At 50.0% G+C, this 10,946-nt stretch overlaps 3 protein-coding genes and 1 non-coding gene across 5 annotated transcripts; 3 read left to right on the forward strand and 1 right to left on the reverse strand.

The window, feature by feature from the left end:
* The first annotated feature begins 1,918 nt into the window (after positions 1-1,918).
* On the forward strand, positions 1,919-5,564 carry LOC128750681 (serine/threonine-protein kinase SBK1-like). 2 transcript variants are annotated; one of them, XM_053851099.1, is made up of 4 exons: positions 1,919-2,034; positions 3,130-3,354; positions 3,784-3,986; positions 4,170-5,564. In XM_053851099.1, exons 2-4 carry the CDS (start codon positions 3,183-3,185, stop codon positions 4,968-4,970), a joined length of 1,176 nt encoding a protein of 391 aa, XP_053707074.1. In that variant the 5' UTR covers positions 1,919-2,034; positions 3,130-3,182; the 3' UTR covers positions 4,971-5,564. The 2 variants fall into 2 exon arrangements, with proteins under 2 accessions (XP_053707074.1, XP_053707075.1); XM_053851100.1 differs by having other exon boundaries at positions 1,934-2,034; positions 3,113-3,354.
* Positions 3,490-3,571, reverse strand: trnas-uga (transfer RNA serine (anticodon UGA)). The gene has a single exon. It is a non-coding gene; the product is annotated as a tRNA-Ser (tRNA).
* Positions 5,565-5,962: 398 nt separating the features above from the next.
* On the forward strand, positions 5,963-7,486 carry tmem220 (transmembrane protein 220). The gene is made up of 7 exons (XM_053850704.1): positions 5,963-5,966; positions 6,325-6,416; positions 6,500-6,529; positions 6,610-6,670; positions 6,903-7,026; positions 7,113-7,172; positions 7,246-7,486. The coding sequence occupies exons 1-7, from the start codon at positions 5,963-5,965 to the stop codon at positions 7,376-7,378; spliced, it is 504 nt and encodes a 167-aa protein (XP_053706679.1). The 3' UTR covers positions 7,379-7,486.
* A 92-nt stretch (positions 7,487-7,578) lies between these two features.
* LOC128750703 (protein SCO1 homolog, mitochondrial) lies at positions 7,579-9,660 on the forward strand. The gene is made up of 7 exons (XM_053851142.1): positions 7,579-7,888; positions 8,093-8,221; positions 8,383-8,473; positions 8,570-8,767; positions 8,839-8,931; positions 9,024-9,139; positions 9,227-9,660. Exons 1-7 carry the CDS (start codon positions 7,730-7,732, stop codon positions 9,356-9,358), a joined length of 918 nt encoding a protein of 305 aa, XP_053707117.1. The 5' UTR covers positions 7,579-7,729; the 3' UTR covers positions 9,359-9,660.
* Positions 9,661-10,946: the final 1,286 nt, after the last annotated feature.

Here is a 10,946-nt window from a genome sequence, read left to right on the forward strand (position 1 = left end):
CTTGGTAACACAGAACTTGGTTCAAGTCACGTTCAAGACAACCTGACAAGAGAAGGAGCAGCGGTTCTACGACGAGAGAGACCACTCAGGGATGATCTCAACTTGCCAGATCCTCAGTCCTGGAGTTTCCACACGAAACCTCGAAAAGTTGTGTACGTCCAGGAAGGTGTGGATTTGTCTCAGATGAGAAGGAGTGTCACTGTGTTTATCTGCTCACTTCCCATCTTCATTGTTCGAGAACCGCAGGAAGGAACAAGGCGTCGCTCCACTTATCTGTCAGGAGTTCCGCTCTTCTGGACCGAGATCACAAACCAGACCGGAACCTGACAGAACAAGTTCATATTTGTGTGTTTTAAGATGATTTTAAAGCAGAAGGTGCCTGATGTTGTGTTTTAGCGCCCTCTATTGGAGTAGAAAGTCACTACCACGTCTCTTGCTGACGCGCTCTTCGTTTTCGTTGTTTTGCATTGTATTTGTCCTGAAACGTTAATGCGAGTTTGATTGTGATCATTCGCCTTCCTCAGCTGGTCAGGTCACAGACCACTGAATCTCACATGATCGCTGCGCTCGCTCTCGTGTCGTGTCACATCGGGAGCGTTTTCCTGTTCTTCTCGTCTCCACGTGCAGGCGCGGCGAGCGCTCACGTGCGTGAGAGTTGTGACAAACTGCGGAGAAAGAAAAACACGTCCACCTCGCGACTCCCCTAAGGGAACCACCCACTCCAGCGACCATCATTTCGGATCTCACGCCTGAATCATCGGCGATACTTCGTCAGGATAAAAATGTCCCGACGGTTTGTTGGATGATCGAGTGAGTCACAGGACGCTGAGAACCTTCACACGTTCTGTTCCTCGCCATGTCGATCATCATTCAACCTAGCATCACAAATATAGCTGCAGTAAGAGCTGATGAATATCCAGGATGGGACACTGAAGGACAAAAATATTTTGTTATTACAGCGTGTAATTACAACATAAAAGTATGTGATATGACGTCGATAAAAATGTTTGAAATTGAATAAAATGTCTTTGCAGTGTGTGGATCTGTTATGACAGTGTAGCATCGTCTAATAATAACAACACATTTTGCACTAGTGATTCACGATGATGCTTTTGTTATAAGACGTGTTGTTCACAGTTTCTTTATCATCCAGATACATTTCAAATGACACCGTCCTGGTCGTCTCCAGATCCTGTTCCCCAACCAGCCAAAAATGGCCTCCATGACAAGCATGACACAGATCTTTGTCTAACATGGACAGAGACAAGAACCCAGGATTCAAAGTTTGTCAGGCACTCGAGACTTGCCCTGGTCTGGTCTCCGAAGTCTAGACTAATTTATGGAGTCTGCAGTCGATTTCAATTAAAGAAGAGTTGAAAAACTGCTGCGAGAAGCAGTCCGTCCGTCCCACGTCCAACAGCCACATGTGGTTGTAATTCAGAGTCGTTGGTGGGAGCTGTCGATGTGAGACTTTCCTCCGCTCTCCTCAGAGATCCATTCCTCCACCGCTGGAATAAGAATGGCTCTGGGTGACACCAACGATCACTCAGGATCCGATCACCGACAACGAGCGTCACTGTGGCAACGTTAACAACAGGTTTGGCAGACAATTCCGTGAAAGAAAAGTCAACTTTACGGTCAAATGTGAAAGGTCTCAAGCGCCCTCTGCAGGTCATGTACACCCTGGTGAGGGAGGAGTCTCCCCGGACCATGATGTTGGCTGTTGATATAGAGAAGGAGGAGGTGAGAGGAGGAGCAGTCTTGGACCAAGAATGGTGGGGATTAGGAAGTGAAGGTGAAGGTGTGTTTATGTTTTCAGGACATATAGTCCCTCCCCCCCGCACTTGAAGTCAGCGTCTCTGCATCGGCGCGCACAGCCGCTCTGCGCGCTGATTGGCCGGCGGCGGGAGTGGGCGTGTCTGCCGGTGAGCGTGGAGACAATAGAGCGGACGGTTCGGAGGAGCTGCAGACCCGGACCAGCCCGGACCCGAACCGAACCTGCAGCGCGGACTTCGCATGCGGCGGCTCTCGAAGGTAGACGCGACCCTGCAGCGCTGCTGCGTGATGCGCTGTCGTGCGTGTGACGACACGGAGGCTTTGTGTGCTGTGATTGACAAGTTCCTCTGAATGTGGCTTTAAAATCAAACGGTGCTTGGTTTATTAGCGCACACGCATCCGAGGACATTTGAGTCACCTCAAGTGGTCGTTATTTTAGTCCTTGATTTCATCATGATGATTTGCTGGTGCATTTATTGACTGTTATTTTCATCTGAGCCACGAATTGTGACATTGTTCATCTGAGTCCAATTCAAGGTGTGTGTGTATCGCCTGTATCAAATTCAAAGTGCGGCTTCTCTGCACGTGTTTGTGTCTGCAGTTGTGCTTGTCAACACTCAGCGAGCCTCAGCTGACCAGCATTGTTATTAAAACACAATCGTCCCGGTGAATCAAAAGGAAGCTGCAGAGATTATGAATCAGCCAGCTGTGTGTTCCAGCACTCACACACGTGCACACTGAACTGACGAGAGATCACACCACCAGCGGCGGTGAGATTAGAAACAGAGCGGATGTAAAAGCCACAAAGATCCAGTGTGTGTAGCCCCTTTGATGGGCTCCACTGAACACACACACACACACACACACACACACACACTGGTATCATGAGTGAAACACCAGTTTGTGAGGCAGGTTCAGACTTCTTGAGCAAAACCCTCCATATTCCGACACCAGCGAGTCGAGGGCGTGTTGGAGACATATCGATAAGATGCTGTTCTGCACCTCACCGCTCTGAGAGCAGTTCTGTTCATGTTGAAATGATCTCAAACGCACCCTGCGTCAACAATAATAATCTTTCTTAACTGTAGCCATTAGCTCAGCAGTCTAAGTTGTCCGTAAGATACAGTGTTGAACTTGAATAGCTCAAAGGCCCAGCGGTGTCCTGGCATGAGCCACACAGATCATGCGCGTCAGACGTTTAATCTTTTGTATGAGGTGCGACCACAGAGAGATGCCGGACCTCGTGCTACGATTTCATTCATCAAGTGGTGGTACAGGTGCAGAATCCGGCACATCGGTAGCATTTTAAACACAAAAACCACCTCGCTGTGACCAGGGTTCGAACCTGTCCAGGAACCCTCCGTCTCCAGACCCTCCCTTGGCCTCCGGCCCGCCCGGCTGCAACAATGACCTCGGCACCTCACGGCTCTCGGGCTCCCGTCGACATCTTGGAGGAGCTCCAGTTGATCGCGGCACAAAACCTGGAAAGGCTGGACGTCAACAAGTACTACGAGGTCGTCCGTGAGCTGGGCAAAGGGACGTACGGCAAGGTTGACCTGGTGGTCCACAAGATCAGAGGTACTGACTCGCTTGTTTGGTTCTAGACTTGTTAAAGGGAAAGTGAAGTTTAGATTCAGGGCTTTAGGAGGACCTGCACCTTGGATACCATGGTTCTGTCTGCCTCAGAAAGGTGCAGCCTAAAAGAGATTGACTCGCTGTGAGCAGGGTTCGAACCTGCGCGGGAAGAACCCATTGGATTTCAAGTCCAACGCCTTAACCACTCGGCCATCACAGCTGTGTTACAAGGCTTGTCTAGCACCATCTACTGGTGTCATCCTGACAGCTCTGTAGAAGAGCTCAGATTGGACTGGTCTTGGACCAGTTACGAAGCTCAGTCGTTCCCTGGTGACTCAGAGAAGAGCTTCTCTTCTTCCAAGTTGGAGATAGATTTGCAGTCTAAGAACCTAAAACGCAGTTGGATTTCACGGCGACTGTTCGCTGTCACAGGCACACAGATGGCGCTGAAGTTCCTGAGGAAGAAGACCACCAAACTCAAGAGCTTCCTGCGAGAGTACAGCATTTCCCTCTTCCTGTCGCCGTGTCCCTTCATCATCAACATGTTCGGAATCGCCTTCGAGACCGACGACTTCTACATCTTCGCTCAGGAGTTTGCGCCGGCGGGCGACCTGTTCGACATCATCCCTCCTCAGGTGAGCCGACGTTCCTCCTCCGCTCCCAGAGGAATCCGCCGTTGTAATCCCCCCCGGCGGTCCGGTAATCCCCTGTGTATTAAAACCCTTCATGTGGGTTAAGTCCATGAAAATCCTGCATCTATTCTGTCAAGTGAGCATTTTGGCTTTTATGATTCGTGTCCTCTGATTGGCCCCGGTCAGATCGGTCTCCAGGAAGCTGTGGCGAAGCGCTGCGTCCACCAGGTGGCGATCGCTCTGGACTACCTGCACTGCAAGAAGCTGGTCCACCGGGACATTAAACCGGAGAACATCCTCATCTTCGACAAGGAGTGTCGAAAGGTCAAGCTGTCGGACTTTGGCATGACGCGGCGCGCTGGTTCGCCGGTGAAGCGCGTGAGCGGGACCATCCCGTACACGGCGCCGGAGCTGTGCGACACGTCGGGGCAGGAGGGCTTCTGCGTGGACTACAGCACCGACGTGTGGGCCTTCGGCGTGCTGCTCTTCTGCATGCTCACCGGGAACTTCCCCTGGGAGAAGGCCTTGCCCAACGACACCTTCTACGACGAGTTTATTCGCTGGCAGCGTCGGAGGACGAGCACCGTGCCATCGCAGTGGCGGCGCTTCAGCGACGACGCCCTGCGCATGTTCCGCCGGCTGCTGTCCATTGAGCAGGAACGCCGGTGCTCCGTCAAAGAGGTCTTCAGCTACTTCAGCCACGGTTGGATGCTGGACGGCGACAGCAGGAGCGGGGGGAGGGCGAGCGCAGCTCTGGACATCACCTCCTCCTCGGAGGAGGAGAACGTGCTGGCAGACCGGCTGAAGCAGCAGACCCTGTCACCCCCAGGTGGCGGGGTGAAAGGGACCATCATGATGAACTCGCACTTCTCCTCCATGTCCAGCAACAGCTCTCCGTCGTCCACCGGCAGCTACGAGCGCGTGAACAGAGAGAACAGCGAGAGGGGGCGACTGCTGGTGACCACGCCCATCGAAATCTGCGTGTGACATCGCGGTCAGGCGCCACAGGTCACATGATCACCTTGTAGAGGCCGCCGTGCTGAGAATCAAGAGCACTCTGGCGTTTGGAAGCCACTCGAGGAAATGGCTTCTGGGGTGGATGTTTCCGATGACGAGTCTCTGAGGAAACGCTGAAAGTCCAGCTGCTCCACGTGAGCAGACAGGTGTAAACTCAGTTACCTCTCTGGTGTTTTCACTTGGGTATTTATTCCTGTCACATCTGCTGATGATTGCAAACTGAAGTTGTCGACGTTGGTTTTGGATTATGAGGGACAAGTTTGAGCTGCGGTGAATTTTTCCTACTTGAGCGTGCCTGTGTTTGTTTCATGTTTGTATGGACATGTGTGTGTGTGTTTTTATTGATTTTGTGTGCAGCGGATGTGGCGTGTCTGTCCATATGCTTCTTCGTATGCATGTGTGAGAGTGTGTGTTTGTGTATGTGTGTGTGTCAGTCTGCGTCTTCTACATAACGTAAACTTTCAAAATGTAAATGAATGTGACTCTTTTGTTTGAACGAACTTTTGTGATCAACTCTGTTGTGTTTGCATGAATAATTCTGACGTGATTGTGAAATAAACTACTGTGGGGCAAGACTGCAGTGTGAGTCTGTGTGTGTGTGTGTGAGAAGAAGACAGATATTAAAGCAGGTGATTTTCTCACCACACGAGGACAAAGCCAGAAGCTCCTCATCTCTTCAGCAGACAGTCACGTGACCAGCAGCAGCGAGTTCAGGGTGGTTGGACTCACCTGTGGGAACCTTCTGTCGTCATGGTGACCACGGTGGAGGGACGTCTCTCCTCACAGCTTCACTGATGACACGTGAGCTCCACTTCAGCAGAATTGCACACTTTATACCGCTGCTTACGAAACGAATCATAACTTTTATTCAAACGACCAAAATAATAACGCTGAGATCTCAAATAAAGCCTCATAAATAAAGTAACGGATTTCAATTTAATAAACAATTCAACAATATCATCATGTGTACGTTAGAATAAGGGAATGGCTGCAAAGGAAAACAAGTAGATAAAGTGTCAGTAAATGCTTTATTTTCACAAAGAAAATGGGAAGTGCCGAATTGTTAATTTCCGCTAGCTTGATCGCGATTGTGTGCTCGATTTGCTGTACTGCACAGACCGTCCGTCACTCCTGAAACTGTTCGATTATATAGATGAAATAAATGGCTTAGCAGAATATAGAGCAACATCATGCTCTGTAGACAAATATCCCATGTTTTATTTCATGATTTATTTTTGGTTCAACCTGTTGAAATACAATAAATGAAAGTGAAGCTGCTGTGTCCTGTGCACGCCCGTGTACAAATCAAGCGCCCCTCTCGCAGCGGCAGCGACGATGTCAACATGTCTGACCGTGGTCTGGAGGACCTGCAACGTTTTCATGTCGGTGTTCTTCGCTCTCGCCTCATACGTGCAGGTGATATCGCCGCTTCCCATTCATTTACTCCTCTTAATATGACGTTGCGGTGAGCAAGTGTTTTCTGCCCCACATTCGCCCAGATCAATGACCCGGATGCGGCGCTGTGGATGGTGAGTTGTGCTGCGGCTCGAGCGTCGCTGGACTTTAGTTCCGGGCTCATTTGTTCGTTCTTGGTCCGTGTGTGTCGCAGGTCGGCTACGGCGTCCCCGCGCTCCTCTGTGCTGTCATTGGCTTCAACCCACGTGTGACAGGTACTTCACGCGCACGTTGCGTGTCTTGTGAAGTCAATAAAAGTTGGAAAATGTAATATCCGCTGGATGATAAAAGTTGTTACCAGGTGATTCGACTTTTCCGGCCCGCAGTAAAAACGTATGTCTCCATCTAGTGGCGGACCTGTATAACTACATGGATCGACGTTGTCTGGGTTTTGTGACGAATTTCAAATGAATGCACCAGCGCTTTCACGTATGTCTGTGACTGCAGAGTCTGTGGTGTGGAGGCGTGTGGCTGATTTCCATGTGTTGATCTCCTCCGCCGCCGTGTCCATGCTGGGGTGGAAGCTTCACAAACTGAAGACCACTGATGTGTTTCAGCAGGAGGAGGGGAGGTCCTGTTTGCTTGCTTGCTTCCTACTCTCTTTGTTCAGTTGGCCTTTCTGATCCTCAAGTTCTCGGACATTTCTTGTCTCTCCAGGGAGTTTTCCGGCCTCTTGATCACAGTGCTGTGGTTTCTGTTGTGTCGTCACTCCGGCAGGTGAACTCGCAACCCCTCGAGCAATTGTGAAACTTTGACATGAAAGAAGCTCAAATGGAATTGTTTGACTCAGGTCTGCAGTGGGGACGCTGCGGGTGGCCACAGCGGTTGCCATAACAACGTTCCCATTTGTGGCCTGGCTTTACTACTACATCAACCAGGAGCTGAGAGCCTCCTGGCCCTCTCATTGCAAAACTGCCATCTAAGACTGAACCAGTCAGTGCTGGACTGAAAATGACCAAAGAGCTGCTCAATGTCTGTTTATTGCTGCAAAATAATGGTTGATTAAAATTGTCTTTCAGTAAGCACAACAACTTTTCGACTCTTGAATGTGCAATTCACTGTGAATAATGAATTTATAGTGTCATTTGCCTTTTTTAATTAAAGTTTGTCACGAAAAGCCTTTTGTTTTGCTGTTTGACGAGTTGTATGAAAACGTAATATGAATAAAATAGAGCTGCGTCCTCCTCCAGCCCACGGGGGGGCGGTATCACATTCCCCTGCCTACGAAGCTGAACTACTTCCTGGTTCGCCCGCTGCTGCTGTCAAGGTCCAACATGTTTCCCTGTGTTTTACGTCACCGCAGCGGTCTTTCTCACAGTAAAATCAAGCTCTTGCAAGCACATTTACGAGCAGTCCGGTTGTCTCATGGGCTCGTCCGGCGAGACGCCGGGATGAGGGGCGTGCTGTCCCCGCTGGGAGGCGACCGCTGCCCGGTGAGTTACAGCACACCCGGAACCACCGGACTCCGTAGAGGAAGCGATGAATTCAATGCGAACGATGTATGACTTTGTTGTGTCAATCAAAACATAAACTTTAAACACATGCGACTTTCAAGCGACCGTTCCGCCAAATTCGGTACTGTTTGTTTGGCTCGGATCTGTCTCCATGGAGTCATGTTGTTGCGCGGTTGTTCTCAGCTGGCGTGTTCGAGTCGGTGGTTCCCCTGCCGGACGTCACCAAACGTTGATGCTCAGACCTCAAGAGGGGTCTCTTCAGTGCCTCCTCCTCCTCCTTCATCCTCAAAGGAAAAGTCCAAGAGGGCCGGGGTGAGTCTCTTCATGGCATTGAACAATGCGTCAGTCCTCGTGGTTACACTTCACTGCAATGTAACTCGTGTTTCATGTCAGTGTCCCTCACTTCTCAGACGAAGTGGATGGATTTGAAGTAGTTGTCACTTGTTTCCCCATTGACAATGTTGCTGTTACAGCCTGTATCATGGAAGTCATTGGCAGTAACCTTTGCAATCGGAGGAGCTCTACTTGGCATGATGAAGTACTTCAAGAAAGAAAAAGAGGAGTGTAAGTGCATTTGCTTGATGTTCTCAAAGACTGACAACTTTACAAAAACATGTGTTTGAAGCGATTGCTCACTGGCTTGTTTTATGTCTCGTGCAGTGCTTGAGAAGGAGCGGAACAAGTCCCTGGGCAAGCCGGCGCTGGGCGGGCCGTTCTCCCTCATAGACCACAACAAAAAACCCTGCAAAAGCGAGGACTTCCTGGGCCAGTGGATCCTCATCTACTTCGGCTTCACTCACTGTCCCGACATTTGCCCGGAGGAGCTGGAGAAAATGATCGAGGTGGTGGATACGATCGGTAACAGCCGCTCCGACTTCACCGGGTGGAAAGATCCCTTGAGATATCCTGATGTGAGTTGTTGTTGCCAGACAGCATCCAGTCTCTGCCCAACCTGACGCCGATCCTCATCACCATCGACCCAGACCGGGACACGTCAGACGCGATGGCGGCGTATGTGAAAGGTAACGTGGCATTCCTCCATAACATGGTTGTGTGTCATGTGACGTTCTGTGGAAAAGCATGAAAGAGGCCGTTTGTCTGGTTTGTGCGGCAGAGTTCTCTCCGAAGTTGATCGGCCTCACAGGATCGACGGCTGAGATCGAGAAAGTGTCCCGATCCTTCAGAGTCTACTACAGTCAGGGACCAAAGGACGAAGACAACGACTACATCGTGAGTGCGAACATAGACTCATGTCCTGCCAGGCAGTAGCAGCATCTCACTCCCAAACTGAACAGCTTGTTCTCTCAACCTCTCCAGGTGGACCACACCATCATCATGTACCTGGTGGGCCCTGACGGAGAGTTCGTGGAGTACTACGGTCAGAACAAGACCAACGTTGAGATCACAAACTCCATCGCCGCCTACATGAGGAAGTTCAAGGGCAAGTGATCCGACTGGAGCTGAATTACTGTGTGTTTATTGTGGATTGATAATCCAACGAAACTCTGATCTTCTTCTGTTGGAACCTCCCTGTCATGGTGTGGAACAAATCATGACAATAAACGTGTCTGGGTAAAACCTCGTGTCCTGATTGGTTCACAACTCTTCACAGATCTATTGTCAGTTTTCATCTCAGATTAAACTTTGTTTACTTGAGTGGACTTTTCATTTTATATTGATGAAGATGCTAATTCAAATGTATTTTTTGTCTGATGAATTTTGTTGTACATTGTGTGTACAATGGCAATAAAGAGTCATGAATATCGAATCTATCTGTCGCTGTGTCTCTCTAACTCTGAGAAATATGATCCATCCGGTGAGTGGGAAGTGTGTAAAGCTGTAGTCACTGATGAGAGGATGTCTATTAAAAATAATATTCCATTGGAGAAAAGTCTCAGGTGTGATGTGGGACAAAAGGGTGTGGGCGAGGTTGAAAGGGAAAGTGTCCAAAAGGGTGGTGAGGCCAGCAACGTTGTATGGTTTGGAAACACTGAGGAGAAGACAGGAGGCAGAGCTGGAGGGAGCAGAGATGAAGATGCTGAGCTTCTCTCTGGGAGTGAGAGCAGGACGATGAGAGGATCAGAGGGACAGCACATGTGCTCAGGTGTTCAGGAGACCAAGTCAGAGAGGCTGGATGGAGATGGTTTGGACAGAGGAGAGAGAGAGCCAGTACATTGGTAGATGAAGATGTTGAGATGTTGGAGCTGGCAGGCAGAAGGTGGAGAGGAAGGCCACAGAGGAGATGGATGGAGGTGGTGAAGGAGGACATGAGGTTTGAGAGAAGAGGAAGCAGAGGACAGGGGGAGATGAGGGATGATCACCCCTGAGGGGAGAAGCTCACAGAGAAAGAAGAAGAAACATGGAGATTCAGTTCGGAGGCCGTATTTATCAATCAATGTTGCTGTGCTTTTGCACTAAAGCAGTTCCAGGACGGGCGTAGTTTTGTTTCCGCGGTAGCGTCGGCCCTCGTCTGCCTTGTTGACCCACTAATCATGAGCGAATCCTCGGCCCTCAGATCTATTTCCACCCAGGCCAGACTTGGGTCCTCTTTCAAAACGGACAGCAGCTGTGGCTTCTCTGCTTCTTTCTTCTTCTTCCTCCGTGTTCCAAAGTCACATTTCTGGCCGGCCGGCCATGTCGGCCCGTCCAGAGCCAATTATCACGCAGCTGTCGCCGACCTTCCACTGACATTAGGGGGCGATTAGATGGTCGGCAATTAGAGCGTCTGTGACTCGGGCTGCTTGGGATTCCCATCGTTCTGCTCTTCTCCCGCTGGAATGAGTGGATTTAGTTTTAATTCAAGTGAGGAACCTTCAACTCTGGTCTTCTCCATCATCTCAGTGATGAGCTCACCATGGAGCGTTCGCCCAAATTCATCCCGCTGTGTTGGAATTTTGGAGGACCTCAGAGTTTCAGGTCACTTATCTTGGGATGGTTTTAGAGTGAGGTCAGATGGAGGAGTTCGGAGGCAAAGTTAGGGATAGCAGATGGTTTGAACTGGTGAAGAGGAGATTAGTTGTTGGACCAAAAATGTTGG

Source organism: Synchiropus splendidus, chromosome 19 (assembly GCF_027744825.2).
Source record: "Synchiropus splendidus isolate RoL2022-P1 chromosome 19, RoL_Sspl_1.0, whole genome shotgun sequence".
NCBI classification, from domain to species: domain Eukaryota; kingdom Metazoa; phylum Chordata; class Actinopteri; order Syngnathiformes; family Callionymidae; genus Synchiropus; species Synchiropus splendidus.